The sequence below is a fragment of the Nansenia antarctica genome (genome assembly GCF_963989245.1).
Source record: "Nansenia antarctica genome assembly, chromosome: 8".
Lineage (NCBI taxonomy): Eukaryota > Metazoa > Chordata > Actinopteri > Argentiniformes > Microstomatidae > Nansenia > Nansenia antarctica.
Window position 1 is genome coordinate 48,119,869 of NC_137678.1, and position 19,115 is coordinate 48,138,983.

At 44.1% G+C, this 19,115-nt stretch overlaps 1 protein-coding gene across 1 annotated transcript in view; it reads left to right on the forward strand.

Annotated features, from left to right (window-relative positions):
- Positions 1-3,652: 3,652 nt before the first annotated feature.
- Positions 3,653-19,115, forward strand: part of LOC308164323 (putative ATP-dependent RNA helicase TDRD12) — a gene marked incomplete at both ends in the record, with an annotated part of 39,784 nt that continues 24,321 nt past the window's right edge. Inside the window, 8 exons of the mRNA XM_080538443.1 lie at positions 3,653-3,742; positions 4,602-4,764; positions 5,157-5,344; positions 5,662-5,879; positions 14,670-14,764; positions 16,225-16,234; positions 16,567-16,641; positions 17,007-17,109. Of these exons, the coding sequence (XP_080394569.1) occupies positions 3,653-3,742; positions 4,602-4,764; positions 5,157-5,344; positions 5,662-5,879; positions 14,670-14,764; positions 16,225-16,234; positions 16,567-16,641; positions 17,007-17,109 (942 nt within the window). The remainder of the gene's footprint in view (positions 3,743-4,601; positions 4,765-5,156; positions 5,345-5,661; positions 5,880-14,669; positions 14,765-16,224; positions 16,235-16,566; positions 16,642-17,006; positions 17,110-19,115) is intronic.

Below are 19,115 nucleotides of genomic sequence, written 5' to 3' on the forward strand. Positions count from 1 at the left end.
TAAGGTTCTATCTCCGTTTAGAATGATACGGTTCTATCTCCGTTTAGAATGATAACGTTCTATCTCCGTTTAGAATGATAAGGTTCTATCTCCGTTTAGAATGATAAGGTTCTATCTCTGTTTAGAATGATAAGGTTCTATCTCCGTTTAGAATGATACGGTTCTATCTCCGTTTAGAATGATAAGGTTATATCTCTGTTAAGAATGATAAGGTTCTATCTCCGTTTAGAATGATAAGGTTCTATCTCCGTTTAGAATGATAAGGTTCTATCTCCGTTTAGAATGATAAGGTTCTATCTCCGTTTAGGGTAGTTCAGAGATCTTGAGCGTCAAAGTTGTTACATTCCATTATGTTTTGTGAGATGGAACCTTTGTATTTTATTAATTACTAACTCAAAAATGTCAACATTTTAAAAAATAACACCACACAGGCATTAATAAACACCTAATGGATCAGATTATGTAAAAAACTCAATTTTGACAAAAATGGAGATAGAACCTTATAATTCGAACGTCACGATTTTCGAAATGTTGTTAGGTTTGTACTTACATCTGTTATCCTCTACTCTGCTCATCTCACGGGTCTGCCAGTTGACGGCAGGATGACCCAAGACCAGCTACTCTGGGGCCTGAAGAAGGATGTTAGCTCCCTGCTCAATTCCTCCAAGCTGGGCCTGTCCCCGGACCACCTGAGACGGGACTACCTCTGCATCGTGGGCCATCCGTGGTGTTGAAAGGTAAAGCCCAGTCTAGTAGTGGGGCGGCTGTGGCGCAGGAGGTAGAGCCGCCGTCTAATGATCGCAAGGTTGGCAGATCGGCGGTTCGAGCCCCTCGACACATGTCGAAGTGTCCTTGGGCAAGACACTGAACCCCAAAATTGCTCCCAGTGAGCGGGCCGGCGCCTTGCATGGCAGCTTGCCGCCATTGGTGTGTGAATGTGTGTGTGAATGAGAGGCCGTTGTAAAGCGCTTTGGAGCAGCAAAAAAGTCGCTATAAGTGCAGTCCATTTACCATTACCATTTTAGTACTATGACCTGCACAGAGTAAAATTACACACGTATGCACGAAAAAACGACTTTATTCCAACCCAACTCTTTGCCTCGCTTTTTCTTTCCCTCCCCCCCCTCCCTCCCTCCCCTCCCTCCCCCCCCTCCCTTCCTCCCCCCCCTCCCTTCCTCCCCTCCCTCCCTTCCTCCCCTCCCTCCCTCCCCTCCCATCCCTTGGTCCCTCTGCAGCGGTTATGGACGAAAGCACCCAACGCATAGGGGAGATGGTGGCCCGGCAGCGCGACCCTAAGACCAACAAACCACACAGGGGCGGTGGCGGTATGGGCTTCTTCTCCCCGCACTACAGGAAACAACAGTTCCCCGCCGGCCCCCTCCCTCGGCGGGGCCACGCCCCCCCGGCTCTGCCCGCTCAGCTGTGCTCACAGCTGCGGCAGCTGCTCGCCCAGGGGCCCGTGGGCCTGTCGGAGCTGGAGGCCGGCTTCGCCCGCCGCTTCGGCCACCCGCTGCGCGTCGCCAACCTCGGCTTCTACTCCGTCGCGGAGATGCTGGCGGCCGCGGCGGACCTGGTGGCGGTCAAGCAGAGCCGGACGGGCTCCCTGCTGACCCTGAAGGTGGCGCCACCTGTGATGGGGCTGACGGCGTCGCAGGGTGGGGCGCTGATGGCATCGCGTGGGGGGACGGCGGTGAGGACGGGGCAGATCAAGCCACCTCGACCACAGCAGGGGTCAACGGACACGTCTGCAAGGCCATTAGTGGACACAGGTGGGTTGATACTACAGTGTAGACAGATAACATGCTTGTATTTCGTGAGCTTAGAATTATAAGGTTCTATCTCGTTTCGGGTAGTTCAGAGCTATTGAGCGTCAAAGTTTTTACATTCCATTATGTTTTGTGAGATGGAACCTTTGTATTTTATTAATTACTAACTAAACAATGTCAACATTTTAAAAATAACACCACACAGGCATTAATAAACACCTAATGGATCAGATTATGTAAAAAACTCAAATTTGACCAAAAATTGAGATAGAACCTTATAATTCTAACGTCACGATTTAGATTTTCTTTACATGTATGCGTTTGAGGCACCTGATGTGAAGGCTTTTCTGAGCAGGACTACATTTAGCACTTGTGTCCATGGCATGCTATCATTCACTATCCCTGTTTTATACCTTTAACTATACATGGCTATAAGTTGGACTGGTGATCAGAAGGTCATGAGTTCAAATCTCACCTGGGAACACCACCACTAGTGTGCGGTACTTAGCCCTAACTTACTCCAGGGAGACCCCTGTCCCTGTAAACTCTAATTAAGTGGTAAATGCTAACTACTAAATGGTTCAGGCGGCATAGAGCAGATTACCATTCAGACAGGAGGTTATGCCAGAGAGCTTTTTTGGATCCACACCCTAGAAAGTTTACAACGCCTAGGCTTGAATGAGGATTGTGTGATTGTGAGTGTTGTGCTATGAATAAATTACTTTAGACACTATGTTCTATGCTATATGATGGCTACTGCCTGATGTCTGCATGTTTGTAGCATTTCTCTATTGTTTTTTCTTCTGTTAAGTAGATATTGTAAATATTTCATGTACTTTGGTGTTTCCTGTCTGAAACATGAACACATGTTTTTTGTAGTCCACTAAATCTAGGACTACAATTCCCTTGACGCCTAGCCACTAGGTGAAATAGTGTGACACAGATGTTGTGCATTGGCTAATTAAGTGATGTTGTTTGAAGCCTTTATACCACTGCATTCACTTGTCTGCTTTATCCCTGAAGAAGGTTTATGACTGAAAGCTTGTGCAATAAACTACGTTTTTTTGCACAGATTTGAGTGTGCGGACAGATGCTGTTTTTTTGCACTTTATTGATACTCTTCAATTCCAGCACCTCAGCTCAAGTCTGATCACGGATGAGCGGTGGTATTTTCATTATTTTAACAGCTAAATGGTTAAAATGTAAATGGGTGTAACATGTAAACAGTAGTGATCTGGTATTGGTTGTGACTAATGTAAGATTTTGCCTGACTTCAGCTCCTGTGGAAAAGCCCTCTGGTACTCCAGTACAGAATCACATGGCCTCTGGTCCTGAGGACCCCGTCCCTGACAGCTCAGGGGGACACCAGGATCAAGGATGTCTGCACATGGAACTCACACAACCTGAGCCACAGCTCATCCAACAAGGGCAGCTATTTGAAAAATGTGTCATAAAAGTGAGTCTGTTTCTCTTTTTACCTCATAAATATTCTGTATGTGATTCAATTCAATTCAATTCAACTTTATTTGCCATGTGCAGTGCACTAGGAACATGATTTAGTATTCTCCATGCTAAACAAGCTACAGTACATACAACAACAAGACGACAACACGACAATACTCAAGACAAAATATACAGTACCAATATGAGTGGATATTATGAATAAATATACTGTACAACTAAGTGCAAGAACATGTAAAGTGCAAGGTGAAACTGTAACATTACTTTAAATGCTTGTAGTAGTTCCCTCCTACTAGAAGTCATGTTTTTTTGTGAAGAACATTTAATGAGATATTTAATGATATTGGTCTCATTGCACTTCACATTATATGAATGGGAACTCACCCAATCACCACTAGTGAATGTGTTGCATTTGATTGGCCACGATGCAGCTGGAGGAGAAGCTCAGGCAGCGTATCCTGGAGAACGGCCATGCGGGAACCGTCAGTGAGGAGCTGAAGGCCAATCTTCGCCAGGTCAGTTTACATTTTCCCAAAGCGACTTACAATAAGTACATTTGTTTAAGTAAACGAGTCAGGAGCCAGACTATTGAGTTGCTCCTTTATGGGTTACACCTTAACTGCTCCTCCTGAGACATTCACTACCCCCCAGCACTGTGTCTCCTGAGACACCCGCTTTTCCCCTTTTACTGTGTCCCCCAAGACTTCTACTGCCCCCCTTGTACTGTCTCTCTGTTCTCCAGTGTCTATAGATATTTTTAAAAATCACTGAGACTGCCAATGGCCCCTGGCCTGAGCTAGATTACTCTTCCTGATACGCCTGGTGGATTGATGATTCACTTGCTTAGTCAAATGTATTGATTGTAAGTCGCTTTGGAATAAGGCGTCTGCTAAATGCCAAAAATGTAAATGTAATGTAAATGGGTGGATACCGAAATCATTGAAATCTCCTAATGTTCTAGTCACACGTGATGGTGACTGAAGATTCTAACATCAGTGTGATTCCTTCTTTATAGGTTGTTGCTCAGAACAGTGAAGGAATATCAATTCATGATCTTCATGCCGAATACAAGGTAATTATACTAGTTTCCTTTATTACACAAATGGTAAATGGTCCAAAGCGCTTTACAACGGCCTCTCATTCACCCATTCACACACACATTCACACACCAATGGCGGCAAGCTGCCATGCAAGGTGCCGGCCCGCTCACTGGGAGCAATTTTGGGGTTCAGTGTCTTGCCCAAGGACACTTCGACATGTGGCCAGCCGGGGCTCGAACCTCTGATCTGCCAACCTTGTGATCATTAGACGGTGACTCTACCTCCTGCTGGCCACATGTCATAAGTCCATTTACCATTTCCCCCTGGTCAACAGAGGATGTTTGGGGAGGAGCTCCCAGTGGCCAAGAGTGGCTTCCTGAGTGTGACGGAGATGGTGGGGGCGCTGAGTGACACGCTGCACCTGCGGCCTGTGGCCGGGGACGAGGGCCCCAGCTGGATGATCACCCACATCCAACACACCGGCCACATGCAACCAGGTCAGCTGGATGGTTTCACGTTTTATTGTTTTGTCACATTATACAAGTGTAAGAGAGTAAAAATCTTTGGCTTCGTTTCCTTGACATTGCAGCACAAAGACAAATAAGTCAAGATAAATAAAGTGCCAATAGATATAAGACATAAGTGAGAGAATTGGACAAGTGACAAGTACTAGTCTGCTAAATGGCTAAAATGTAAAAATGCATCCTATCTATTCTATTCAGCTAATACCATTGCATTCCCACATTATTGAGAGATCACTGAGAGATCACAGCCATTTGTCCCATTGGGGGAAGGGTCATTTGAAGATAGGGGGGGCAGAACTGAGTACTGTATCTTATAGCTCATGGCGTTCTATAAACGCAGCACCCTCCCTGATGTTTTTGTCCAGGGGCTGTAGAGCCCGACAGCCCCAGGGATGCTGAGCAGGGTGACGGTCTGAACCCCTCCAGCCAGGGGTACTACTTCAGCTCTGGGGAGTCGCCCTGGGAGGGGCGCAGAGAGGAGGAGGACGGGGAGGACCCTGCCGACTTGATGTCAGAGACAGACCTCCGCATCGCCACCACGACGTTCCAACAGGTGAGAGACGAGACCCGTCTTGTGACGTTAGAATGATATGGTTCTATCTACATTTTTGGTCAAAATTGCATTTTTACATAATCTGATCCATTAGGTGTTTATTAATGCCTGTGTGGTGTTATGTCTGTACATCTTCTTTGGTGATTGTTAAATGTTCAAGGACAACCCCATTCAATCCACAAGAAGTTTCTTTGTGGTGACAATAAAAACGTGTGCGTGTGTGTATACACGCACATTCGTGTGTGTGTGTGTGTATTCATGTATGTGTGTGTGTGTGTTTGTGGACACTCATGGCTGTGTGTTTCTACCCCCTCTAGATGGTGGCCATGTTCCCTGCCGTGCAGGTACGGTGTATGGCAGGTATGGTTCCTCTCGACGCCCTGCGGGGCCAGCGCCTGAGGGCCCCCACGCCCAGGGACCCTGGGGAGGTGATCGCTGTGCTGGTGGAGCATGTGGAGTCACCCAGCAACTTCTACATCCGCTTCCACGAGACCCAGGAGGCCCGTGCCCTGGAGAGCATGATGGTGGAGATGAGGTGAGGAGACGGTGCCGCTTAGACCGGGGAGGAAACATGATTGAATCAGAATCAGAAGACTTTATTGCCATGACATGTAAACATGTTAGGAATTTGGTTTGGGACAGTAGAGCGCAGTTTACGACAGGACAGGTGCAAGACAGGACAAGACAGTGCAAACCAACATCATTCATGGGTGCAAACTTGTCACCTTTCTGCTAAATTAGCAGTTTTTATCTCAAAATAGGTCATCCATGTGAATTGTGTAGATCTGCAAAAAAAATGTTTTGGGTGTGGTGGGGGGGGGGGGGTCTAAGTCTCATCCATGTCACATGATGCACAAGCTAGCTAATCTCCCTGTCTGCTAAACTCTGCTGCAGTTGAAATAACGTTTAGCTTCAGGGAGCTAGGTACAGTTCCAGACAGCATAGAGAACACAGTCACGGTAAACTGTTTTAGAAGTAATTCTGCAGGTGTTGAGGTCAGGGCTGCTGCTACTTACACACGCATCATTGTTAGACCACCGTTAGTGCTAGCGATATCTATTTAACACCATTAGTGCTAGCGCTATCCCCCCCCCTAAGGTTAGCCACAAAAAAAATGTGTCACCTTTTTGGGCCATCACCTGTTTGCACCCCTGTATTATGTATAAACCACTTTCTCACCGATCCAGTTCAGTGTCACTCTACATGGGTAGTCATACCATTGATTAAGTTTACTTCCATAATTAAATATGCAAACACAGTCATCATCCCTATAACTATTTGGCTGATTGTGACCCCAGTACGCTGTGTTGAGAGGTGTGCCATCCACCCATTTCCAGGTCCCCTCTGTGTCTCTCTGTCAGACCAATCCAGACGAATTTCTTATTCAAATCAATGATAAAGTCCTGTTCCTCTCTGCTGTTGATGACCACCAGGTCTGCTCCTCTGTCTCTGCAGTCCTGTCTGCTCTCATCCCAGGTTCTAGTCTCAGTGGAGAGGAAGTAGCAATTGCAGCGAAACTTCATCCATCCTTCTGCACAACCGGTTTTCAGTTTCCTCTGAAGGTCGTCTCTCTCTTTAGTCAGGTTGTTGTAACTGGTCTGTAACCAGTCTGTGTGATCATTCTCATATTTGTCTGAGAGACAGGAGAAGCTGTGGTTAGGTTGACAGCCTGGCGGTTTATAACTTGTTCTCACCATCAGGTTCTACTGAACTGATTCAGTTCATAAGAATCACGACCATGTGACATTCAGTTTGGTGGTTTCTCTTCATAGAGCTCTCTGTTAGGGCTTTCACACCGTGCCGGTTCGCGTTCGGGAACCTCCGAACATTGGTGCTGTCTGGCGAACGAGCCCGCGTTCATACCAGTGTAACCAGAACCATCAGGGGTCATACCAGTGTAACCAGAACCATCAGGGTTCATACCAGTGTAACCAGAACCATCCGCGTCATCAACGCTGGGTGATGAAGGGGCGGGATAAACGAAAATGTCACAACTAGATGGCAGCTACTTCACTGGACATGAGGATAATATCTTCCACTACAGTATCTGAAATAAACACAATTGTATATGAAACAAAACAAAAGACACTTTCTACACGCCTTCTCTTACTAACCAGCTGCTCCATTACTGGAATAGAAATGGCTTACGAAATTCGCGTTCGCATGTCCGCGAGCGTGTGCGTGTGTGTGTGTTTGCTGAGCATGTGAGAATAATGAAACTTTTGATATTGTTTTTAATCACTAATGATTAGATTTAGATTAGATTACATTTTGTCTACTTCCTTCTTGCTGGTCTTTGCAGCATAGAATATGACACACCCACTGACGACGTGACTGTTCTACGTTTTGGTTTGCGCTTGAGAACCACTATTTTCTGGTTCCCGCTGCGAACCAACTTTTCAGGCTCCTAACCAATTGAGTTTGGGTTTGCATGCGCCGGCCGGTTCCAGACTTGGTTCGCGAACGCGAACCGGCACGGTTCTTTGCCGGTGTGAACGCCCTATGTGTGTATTCAAGGATAATATCATAATCACAAGTCAGGAGACTCACAGTGGACGAGACGCAGGGAGACGTTCAGTGTGACTTGTAGAACACACATCAGCCCAGCAACCAGCATGTGGATTCTCCTACCTGCAAGAGACACACGCACACACCATTCTACATCACTGAATCTCATATCAATGAACAAACATAAAATGATGATTGTTAGTCACTCATATCTCTTTGAATCTGTGCTGATTCTATGTCTTTAGAGTCGTGAGATTTTAATGTGTAAATAATCAGATAAAATAAGAAAGTATAAGAAAGTCCACAAGATGGCAGCAGACATTTGCACAAGTGTCTGAAGCGTTAATGTGTGTGTGTGTGTGTGTGTGTGTGTGTGTGTGTGTGTGTGTGTGTGTGTGTGTGTGTGTGTGTGTGTGTGTGTGTGTGCGTGCATGTGTGTACGTTTATGCGTGTGCGCGGACATGCTGTGTGTGTGTGTGTGGACAGCGTGCTGTGTGTGTGTGTGTGTGTGTGTATCGGTGTGTGTGTGTATGGATGCGTGTGTGGACAGCATGCTGTGTGTGTGGGTGTGTGGGTGTGTGCGTGTGCGTGCGCGTGTGTGTGCGTGTGTGCGTGTGTATGTGTGTGTGTATGTGTGTGTTCACACCTAGACAAGTTCTCACTACAATTACCTTTTATACTGTTTTTAATATTCTTCCTCTTTTTACTCATTCCTTTCTTTTGAGGGCAAAAACCACCACAGGGTCACATTCAGTTAGCGACATGCTACATGCTGATACAGCTAGATGCAGTAAGAGACCATATATACAGTTTGGTAGAGAGGAAGTAACTCTATCAACGACATTGACACTGAACTTGAAAGGTGAATATTTAGGCCTTCCAAACATTTTTCCAAATATACCAACCATTTAAAAATGAGTCTCTACAGTATGTGCATTTTAAATCCATAAGTCTTACTCTGTTTCAGCTGTGTGTGTGTGTGTCTGTGTGTGTGTGTGTGTGTGTGTGTGTGTGTGTGTGCGCGCTTCATCAGAAAAGGGAGATTCAGAAATCACAAGCATGATTCATGATGACAGTTATTAGTTACTGACATGAGTGAGGACAGTTATTAGTTACTGACCTGAGTGAGGACAGTTATTAGTTACTGACCTGAGTGAGGACAGTTATTAGTTACTGACCTGAGTGAGGACAGTTATTAGTTACTGACCTGAGTGATGAGACTCTCTGACCACAATCCTCTCCTCCACCTCCCCTCTGTGGAACCTGACGTTTTCATCCTTGTCAGGGTTGGCATGGATAACCTCAGACATCTTTCCAATACTTTTTATTCTAACTTTACCTGCTCATCGACGGAGAGAGCGTGGAGATAGTCTCAACCCTCCGATTCCTGGGACACAACATGCGGGATGACCTGGCCTGGAAGGACAACACTAAAGGCACCATCAAGAGGGCACAACAGCGGCTATACACCCTGAGATGCCTCAGGAAACAACACAACAAGAAGGAGATACTGGTGGCCTTCTACCACGGCGCAGTGGAGAGCATCCTCACCTTCGGCATCTCCAACTGGTTCAACAGCTGCACAACAGCGGAGAGAAACGAGCTGCAGAGAGTCGTGAGAACAGCACAGAAGATCACCGGCGCCCCCCTCCCCTCTCTGGAGGAGCTGTACAAAACACGCTGTCTCAGGAGGGCCTCCAAGATCTCCAAGGACCCGACCCAACCTGGGCACGAACACTTTGTCAAGCTGCCCTCGAACAGGAGGTACAGGACCCCGGCCGCTAGGACAAACAGACTGAAGGACAGCTTCTACCACAGGGCCGTCAAGGCCCTGAACACAGAAAAGGCCTAAGTTCTGGGCCCAGGACAGTCCGGACGGATTGTATGGCAGCTAGTGCTGAGGCACAAACATGTACATTTTCAAGCCTGCAAACTGTGACACTTTAAAATAAATACTTTCTTGTGCAATATGACAACCCTAGTTGACTATCTGTGCAGTATAGTACAGTGGATTGTGTACATAGCCTTTATTGATGTAAACCAGCTCCTTACCTTCTTGTGATTTTATGCATCTATGCTTTTTCTAAAATGTGTTTCTTTTTCCTTTCCTAAACACCAGGGGAGCCTCCCCTCCTAAATTTCGTTGTTTGGTACCTGTACTGTAGCAATGACAAATAAAGTCTATCTATCTATCTATCTATCTATCTATCTAAAGCTCTGATAGTAATACCTCAACTCTACTGTATAGTCTCTTTGTCTGTGTTGCTGCGTTAGCATGTGTGCCTGACTGACAGCTGAATGTGAGACTGTTGTTGCTGCCCTCAGTAGAAAAGGAAGTGTACAACGATGATGAGGAAGTACACAGGTGTTTGTGTCTGCACTGAAACTCTGCCCCCCCCCCCCCCTTCTTCAGGGGAGTAATATTACTTTATTTTTCTTATTCAATTGGAAATTGGTTTTTTTAACAATTTTGTCTTTAACTATATTATATTTATATATGTTTTAAATACATTTTATTTCCATTCATCTATGACAGGTCTCTAATATGCAACATACTAGTTGTTGTCTTCTTTTTTTAGCTCTAGCTTTTTTCATGATGCGCGAGCTAACTAATCTTCCTGTCTGCTAAACTTTCAACAATGCTGCTGTTGAAATAACTTTTAGCTTCAGGGAACTAGGTACAGTTCCAGACAGCATAGAGAACACAGTCACAGTAAACTGTTTTAGAAGTAATTCTGCAGGTGTTGAGGTCAGGGCTGCCGCTACTTACACATGCATCATTGTTAGACCACCGTTAGTGCTAGCGATATCTATTTAACACCATTAGTGCTAGCGCTATTCAAGGCAAGGCAAGTTTATTTGTATAGCACATTTCATACAACAGGGGCAATTCAAAGTGCTTTACATGCATTATTTAAAAATACAGCAAGAGGAGCATAAGAAAATAAAAATTACAATGAATAAAAGCAAATATAAGAAGTAAATAGATAAGACAATAGTTAATGGAAAAAAGACATTGATAGAAGTGTTTGTGTTTAATCATAACTGATGCAAAACATGAAGGTTTTTAGCTTAGATTTAAATATTTTAAGGGTTTGGGCCTGTTTGATTTCTTCAGGGAGTTTGTTCCAGGAGCATGCAGCAGCGTGACTGAAAGCTGCTGCACCGTGTTTTGTTTTTACTCTTGGAATTATTAGCTGATTTGTCTCAGCTGACCTTAGGGACCTTGTGGGAATATAGGGTGGGAGGAGATCTGATATGTATTTTGGTCCAAGACCATTTTGTGATTTGTATGTAATTAGGAGGATTTTGAATTCAATTCTCTGAGAGACTGGTAGCCAGTGCAGGGATCTCAGGATTGGTGTAATGTGTTCAAATTTCTTTGTTTTTGTTAGGACCCTAGCAGCGGCGTTTTGGATGAGCTGCAATTTACGAACAGCTAATTTAGATAGGCCTGTTAGTAGACCATTACAATAATCAAGTCTACTCGAAACACATGCATGGATGAGTTTTTCAAGGTCTTGCTTGGACATGAAACCTCTCATTCTTGTTATGTTTTTCAGGTGATAGTAGGCTGATTTAGTTATTGAGTTTATGTGGCTGTTGAAGTTTAGATCGGAGTCTAGAATTACACCAAGATTTCTGACCTGTTTTTTACTGTGAAGAGAGAGAGAATCAAGTTTTGCACTGACTTTCGATCTTTTGTCAGGTGCACCGAATACAATTATCTCTGTTTTGTCCTTGTTTAGTTGGAGGAAGTTTTGTGTCATCCAGGCGTTTATTTGCTCAATGCAATTACAGAGATTGTCAATGGGACTATAGTCGTTCGGTGAGAGGGCTATGTAGATTTGAGTGTCATCCGCATAGTTGTGGTAGGCAATTTTGTTCTTTTTTATGATGTGTCCCAATGGAAGCATGTAGAGATTGAATAGAAGGGGGCCAAGGATTGACCCTTGGGGAACCCCACATGTCATTTTAATTTGGTCAGATACAAAGTTGCCAATGGAGACATAGTAGCTTCTGTCCTGTAGGTAGGATCTAAACCAGTTTAGGGCAGTGCCCGAAAGTCCTACCCAGGTTTTTAGTCTATCTATTAGAATGTCATGGTCTACAGTGTCAAAGGCAGCACTAAGATCTAGTAGTACCAAAACTGAGATTTTTCCGGAGTCTGTGTTTACGCGAATGTCATTAAGGACCTTAATAAGGGCCGTTTCAGTGCTATGTAGGGGGCGAAAGCCTGATTGAAAGTCATCAAAGAGATCATTTAGTGTCAAATAATTGCTAAGTTGTTCGTGGGCAACCATTTCAATAATTTTTCCTGTACAGGGAAGGTTTGATATGGGTCTGTAGTTGTTTAGTACAAATGGGTCTAGGCCGTTCTTTTTTAGTAGAGGCTTAATAACTGCAGTTTTCAGGGCTTCAGGGAAGATTCCTGATGAAAGGGAGGTGTTAATTATTTGTATTAGTTCGCCTGCCATGCAGCTAAATATGTTTTTTAAAAAGCTTGTTGGCAGGACATCAAGGGCACAGGTGGATGGTTTAAGACGTGACATGATTTTATCTAGGGTCTTGTAATCAATGGTGTTAAATTGTGACATGGTTGTTATGTCCGCCCTATTTGGGGTTGTTAATGGGGACTTGTTTTTCATGTCAATGGTTTCTATTTTATTGTTAAAAAAGGATGCAAGCTCATTGCATTTACTAGTTGAGTGAACTTCCTGAGCAATGGGTGTTGGGGGATTTGTTAGTCTGTCAACAGTTCTGAAAAGGATGCGGGCATTATTGATGTTATTGTTTATGATCTTAGAGAAAAATGATTGCCTGGCACTTCTTATTTCTAAGTTATAGTTCTGAAGATTCTCTTTATAGATATCATAGTGGACTTGAAGGTTTGTTTTTCTCCATCTGCGCTCTGCTTTACGACATTCTCTTTTTTGGGTCTTTACGGATGGGGCAGTTCTCCAGGGAGCTTTTTGCTTACCAGAGATGCATTTGGATCTAATGGGTGCAATATCATCAATGGTTTTTGTGATTTTTAAGTTGACATCGTGTAGAAGGTCATTTACTGAGGTTGGAATAGAAGTTTGGGGGGGGGGGGGGGGGGGCTAGGGAAAAGGCCTGTGTGAATAGTGCACTGGTCTTTTCATTGATATATCGTTTGGAAATAGTTTTAGACATAGTTTGAATAACAGGAAAGATAGATACGTCAAAGAATATGCAACAGTGGTCAGACAGGGCAATGTCAGTTACAACAACATTTGAAATATCTAGGCCTTTGGTGATGATAAGGTCCAGAGTGTGACCTCGATTATGAGTAGGGAGGTTCACATGTTGTTGAAGTTCAAAAACATCTAACAGAACAGAGAGTTCTTTGGCTTTGTTGTCCTCTGAGTTATCTACATGAATATTGAAATCACCAGCAAGAAGGTAGAGTTCCTGTCTCTAACTCCGAGAGAGACCACCAATAGCTTGGGTCTGGTGCGCTTGGTGCCCTGTTCCTTGTCCTCACACACGTCACCACCGATACACCATAATAGCAAAAAAGCAATACAAACTCATTAAAACAGAATGTTAAATACTAATTTAATTAAAACACAAAAAGGTGCCGTCGATTTTTGACAAGTTTCCCTTTAGCGCGGACGGTACTTTAATTTCTTTCTGCTGTTAAGGAGACCCCCCCCCTCTCCTAGGGCAACTATAACAGCTTGCAAATGCTTCCTGTAGCCAGCTAAGAGTCTTTCTGTTCTTCTCTACAAATGCTTCACCCTTTTCTCCAAACATACCTTCTTTGGTTGTGGCCAAAAAGTTCAATTTTGGTTTTGTCAGTTCAAAGCACATTGTTCCAATAGGCTTCAGGTTTCTCAAGGTTTTCTTTTGCATACTTCAGACGCTTCATTTTGTGTTGAGGTCGTAGGAAAGGCTTCTTTCTGGCAACTCTGCCATGTAGGTCTTTGTTGTTTAAGGTACGCTGTACTGTCGTCCTGTGAACAACTAGACCGGTGTCTCCTACTGTTTTTTGCAGATCTTTTGCAGTGATGTGTGGGCTCTTCTGAGCATTTCTCACCAGATCTCGGGCCATTCTATTTGACATTTTTCTTGGTCTTCCAAATCTTGCCGTGACTTCAATTGTTCCATTTATTTTCCATTTTCTCATGATGTTTCTGACAGTGGAAATGGGTAGTTTGAAACGTTGCGAGAGTTTTTTGTAGCCTTCTCCTTGATGGTGGAAGTGAACTGTCTCTTCATTCTGATATCCTTGGACAACTGTTAAGAGGAACCCATGGTTTTTAACTCCAGACACAACAGCCACCACAGTCAGGCTTTAGAAGGCATGGAGTTACTTCAGAATATATAGTTCAACCTGGAATTATATTCACCTGACTCATTGAAGCCCTAACGACTGAATCACCTTGGTCTGGGCCTTAGTAATCATCTTCTCAAAAGGTAACAAAGAATAATCCAAAAGGGTTCCCAAACCTTTGCACAGGGCCCTTTTCCTTTTTAAAAAATGAGAAATGAGAAAAACAAAACATTGAAATAAAAAGAAACCTTTCTTTAAAATGTGCGGAAAGGTGTCATGTTTAACTTTCAGGTTTGCTTTCAATCACTTGGAGATTAATTGTAACAGACATTAAAACCAGGGGTGCCCAAGTTTCTGCACCCTATGTGTAGGGTAGACATTTCTACACAGTATGTGTGTTTTTTGGGGGATGTGTGTGGCTTCCATTCTCTCTGATGTATCTGCACAGCAGTCAGCCATGTATCTGGGTCTTTTTGTGCAGATGATCTTGTGTGTTGTGCTTGTCTTTATTGATAGCTTTCTCCCTAACAGGAAGGGAGTGGAGACCCCTCAGTCCTGCCTGGACCAGCCCATTCAGGCGCGGTTGAGCTTGCTCTCTGACTTCCTTCAAGGTGGGGCACACTTCTAAATACGTTGCCTTAACTTAATCAGTTAAGCTTCATTTGCAGTCTTTTCCAAGTGCAATTGACTACTTATCTAACTACTTTTCAAGGATAAGAGAAGCAGTTTAGGTTAATCTGTCTGGTTAGATTGTCCACTCAAAATACAAATGCCTTGCACCTTGTTATGCCCAAATTACACTGGCTGCGTTAGCTGTGTGTGCGTGGCAGAATTTTGCAGAACTTTCTGTCTTCCCTACTGCCCATGTTTTTTGTTACGCCTCTAATGCGTAGCTGCTACAGCCAGGCCTATCTTTGTACATTCAGATTGACCAAATCTCTTCTTTTGTACATGTGGTACACAGAGAACCACCATCAGAAGACCTGAGAGCTCTATTGGGCTGATATGCTAGCAAAAGGTCTTTCAGATATTCTGGTGCTGTGCCAGTGAGAGCTTTATAAACAAGCAGAAGGATCTTGAAATCTATCCTGAACTTAACAGGAAGCCAGTGTAGTCTCTAAAATAGGAGTTATATGAGCTTGTCTCCTTGTTTTGGTTAAAACTCTCGCTGTGACTCATTGCAGCTGGCCAATCGCTTTCTTCGGAAGACCAGAAAGGAGACCGTTACAATAGTCCAAACTATTTCACTATGAATAGTTCTGGGTTCAGTCTCTACTGTTATCCATCCTTAATGAGCGATGCAAAAAGTGCAATGGTTATAAGCAAAACGCAGTCATGCACACACAGACAGGGAAACACAGAGAGAAGCAAAGAGAAAGTGTGTATGTGTGTGTGAGCAAGAGAGAGAACGTTAGAAAGAGTAGTGGACAAATTATTCAGAGCATGTCCATTTCCACAGGAATGTTATTGGTTTTAATATTTTGCGATCGTGCCAACGACATGTCATTTCATGCGACTTCGATCTCAACATAAGCAAGATGGAAATGTATACTGTCACAATGTTGCCGTGGCAAGAGAATAACCAAACTACCGAACACAGAGAGAGAGGGAGAAATCACTGGAAAAATACTGCCCTTCATGGTGCATGATGTTCTTTTAACTTATTAACATAATATGATTATAGTCTACCTGGGGTTTCTGCTTTGAAACAGATAGCGGAAGTATTGATTTAAAAAAAAGTTAGACATATTTAGATGTAGACATTGAAACTGTAGTCTATGTTGCTGGTTAAGATAATTTTCACGTCGGCCTCACACGTGAAAAATAGGCGAGACTCTGACTCTATAGCAAGCGAGTCGGAGGAGCCAGCATGAGGTGCACGTGAGAGCTCTAGCCCATTAGCATGGGCGCCTAAATGAAACTCACACGCCGCTGAGGTAAGGCGAGGTTGACGCTTCCAGTGTAATTTGGGCCGTAGTCTTTTACTTAATTTCCCCAGATGGCCAGCTCCCTCTCTCCGTCAGTCTTCCTCATAACTCTCCACATGTCTCTCCTTCTATCTATTTTTCAGGAGACTGCAGGTACAGTTCAGACCACGGAGCTATGGTCTCCTGGGAAAATCTCAGTAATGGTGTAAACCTAGAGATGGAGCTATCAAAGGTATCTGCTTTATCACTGCATAAATGACAGTTATTGATTTTCCAGGCACAATCTGACTGTCCCAATCCCTTATAACATCACATGATCCCACAGCAAGGCAAGCATATTAATGCATCTGAGAAATATCAACCACCACAGACCAAGTTTCAGAATTGTAATCCACACTCACGGACAGAACTGGACAGAACTAGAGCATCGCTACTACTAGTGGGGTCACCCTGTGTGCTCAATCATACCTGTTGTGTTTTCTCAGGTGGTTCTACTGCTGCTCCACCATGCTGTGTATAATGATCATTATACCCTTCACACACTGGGGCATAACATTGAGGTAGGGGACAGGGCCTCATTATTGTAGACCTAAGTAACCACAGCATTTAAAGCAGTTTTTAAATGACAGTTCCATACTGTAGCATGTCATTTATAAGTTATATTTGTAAATACATAAGTGGCTCATTCCTTATCCCTTAGCTTGAGCTTGTCACCATGCTTCGCTTTGTTGTGGACGACGAGAACGGCCTCTGTGAGCAGTGATCTGGAGAAGTATCTGAAGAAAAGGAAAAGGAAGTCACAACATTTTTCTGTGTTTCATATTCATATTTCAACAACACTGCCCCTGCAGTGGTCTGCACAGAGTTCTGAAATAACAGCAAGTATCTCTCTCTCTCTCTCAAATGTTTCAGCCTTTGCTAGTAGATGGGGGTCTAGTGCCTCCTCTTTCACGGATGATGAGTCGCCTGTCTTCAACCGCAAACAGAGGGTCCAGTTCATGCAGCTCCACACTGTGGCCTCCTCCTCAGTCAGGTATACTTTTCCATTTACTGTGATCATGTCATTTTGGGGTTGTTGAAATGGGTACAACGGCAACTCAGACTCTAGGTACATTGCCTGTTCCGAGGCATGGGTATTGCCAAATTACATTTGAATTTAGTGTTGATGAATTAAATCACCCATGTACTGTACACTGCAGACATTTTTGCAAATACTTTTATGCTCTTCAGCTCTCCCTTGCAGGATCTGATGAACACTCCTCAGTTCAGACTGAGGAAGCTGCAGAGGCAGCTGTCCCAGGAGAGAGACATGAGGGATGAGCTGGAGAGAGAATTGGCTAACAGTAGCACCACTATCACATAGAGAGGTATGCATTTCTCTGCTATTTAAGCAATCCATCAGGTTGATTTTATTTGTGCTATTGTATGAAAATTGCTTTTATATCTCCAGGTGCTACTACTTATACTGAGCTTCCTGCATTCTAATTGTCGCCCCCCCCTTAATAGAAGCCCAAATCTACCAGTTGCAGTATCGTTTAGAGAAGCTGAAAAGAAATCAGGCTGAACAGGAGCTGGAGCCCAGAGCGGAGCTACAGGAGCTCCAGAGCAAGAACCAAACGTAAGGATGGAGGAAGGGTGGAGGGAGGAGGAAAAAAGATGAATAACATTATGGAGGGTTGGGGAACTCTGTGTGACTGTGGTGTCTGTCTGTCTCTCGCAGCAATATGGGGTTCTCATTTTCAGGTGCTACAAGAATGTAATGTAATCTGTCTCTGGCTGTAGAATGTGCATGAAATCCTGAAGAATGTTGCTATATTGCAGGGCTTAAAGTTCTCCGGCGGCACGGGGGAATTTTGAGCAATAAAATAAAATAAAATCACATGCTATTTCTTTACATCGTAATTTAAAGAGTCATCTTCAGCAAAGAGACAGTTCCGCCTACCAATGGTATCACATTGCTCAAGCCAACCAACGACTTCTAGCCAATCGGAGGCAGAGTAGTGGGGCGGGCCTTAAGAAGTTTGAATGAGTGTAATGTTAAGGCCAATGCACACGGCGTGCAATTTTTGTTGCACCACAACATTCGATTGCAATGCACACGGCGTGCGATGCGATTTTGTTGCACCGCAAAATTCCATTTTCAACTCACACCATTGAAGTCTATGAGAAAATCATAAAGAATCTCATCCCAATGCACACGGCGTGCGATGCAATTTTGTTGCACCACAACATTCCATTCTCAATTGTTACTTTATTGTTACGTAGTCGGACCAGGCAGGCTGATTACAATAGGCTCTACCAATATTGCTTGCCTTGCTTCCACAATTTCTACAAGATACAACTGGACATATTGTGATAAAATATGTGGGTCCCCTGATTTAGGGGTATTGGTAAAATGTCAGGAGAGGGAGCGCACAAAACACACAGCCAGAAAGGTGTATTATAAAAGCCACTTTATTATTATGGGCGATGATCAGCCGGACATAGATTCGGAGGACGGCATAGTTCAATAAGTTAGAGCTGGTTTCCCTAATTACCATTACAAACAGTGTACAAAAAAGGCACGCTCTATTGGAGCCACAGCACGCTCATAAAGCCACACATAGAAGCACGCTCATATCGAGCCACAGCATAACCATACGGGCCGACACGAGGCCATAGGACACCACACAACTCCACTACAAGGGGCGATCAGCAAGACCGGGTGCTCACCACTACACGGCAGCGAATGTTCCTGCGTTCGCGCTACAATATTGTGCCTACATGCTCGATTGTTATTATTATGTAATATAGGCGTCTTGTATGTGAGATGTGCCGTGTAGCTATGTGGCATGACACGGAAATAAATCATGCATGCAGTAATTCGTAGATCTAGTAATGTGTATAGTGGCAGCTGTGGGCTAGGTGTAGTGGCTGGCTGATGGTGATGTTCATATATTGCCCTTGACTGTCAAACCGTTAAAATAGATGATTGCTACGCCCCGCGGTGGTGTAGCGGTCTACGCACTGGCCGCTAGTGCATGCTGCCCACCGG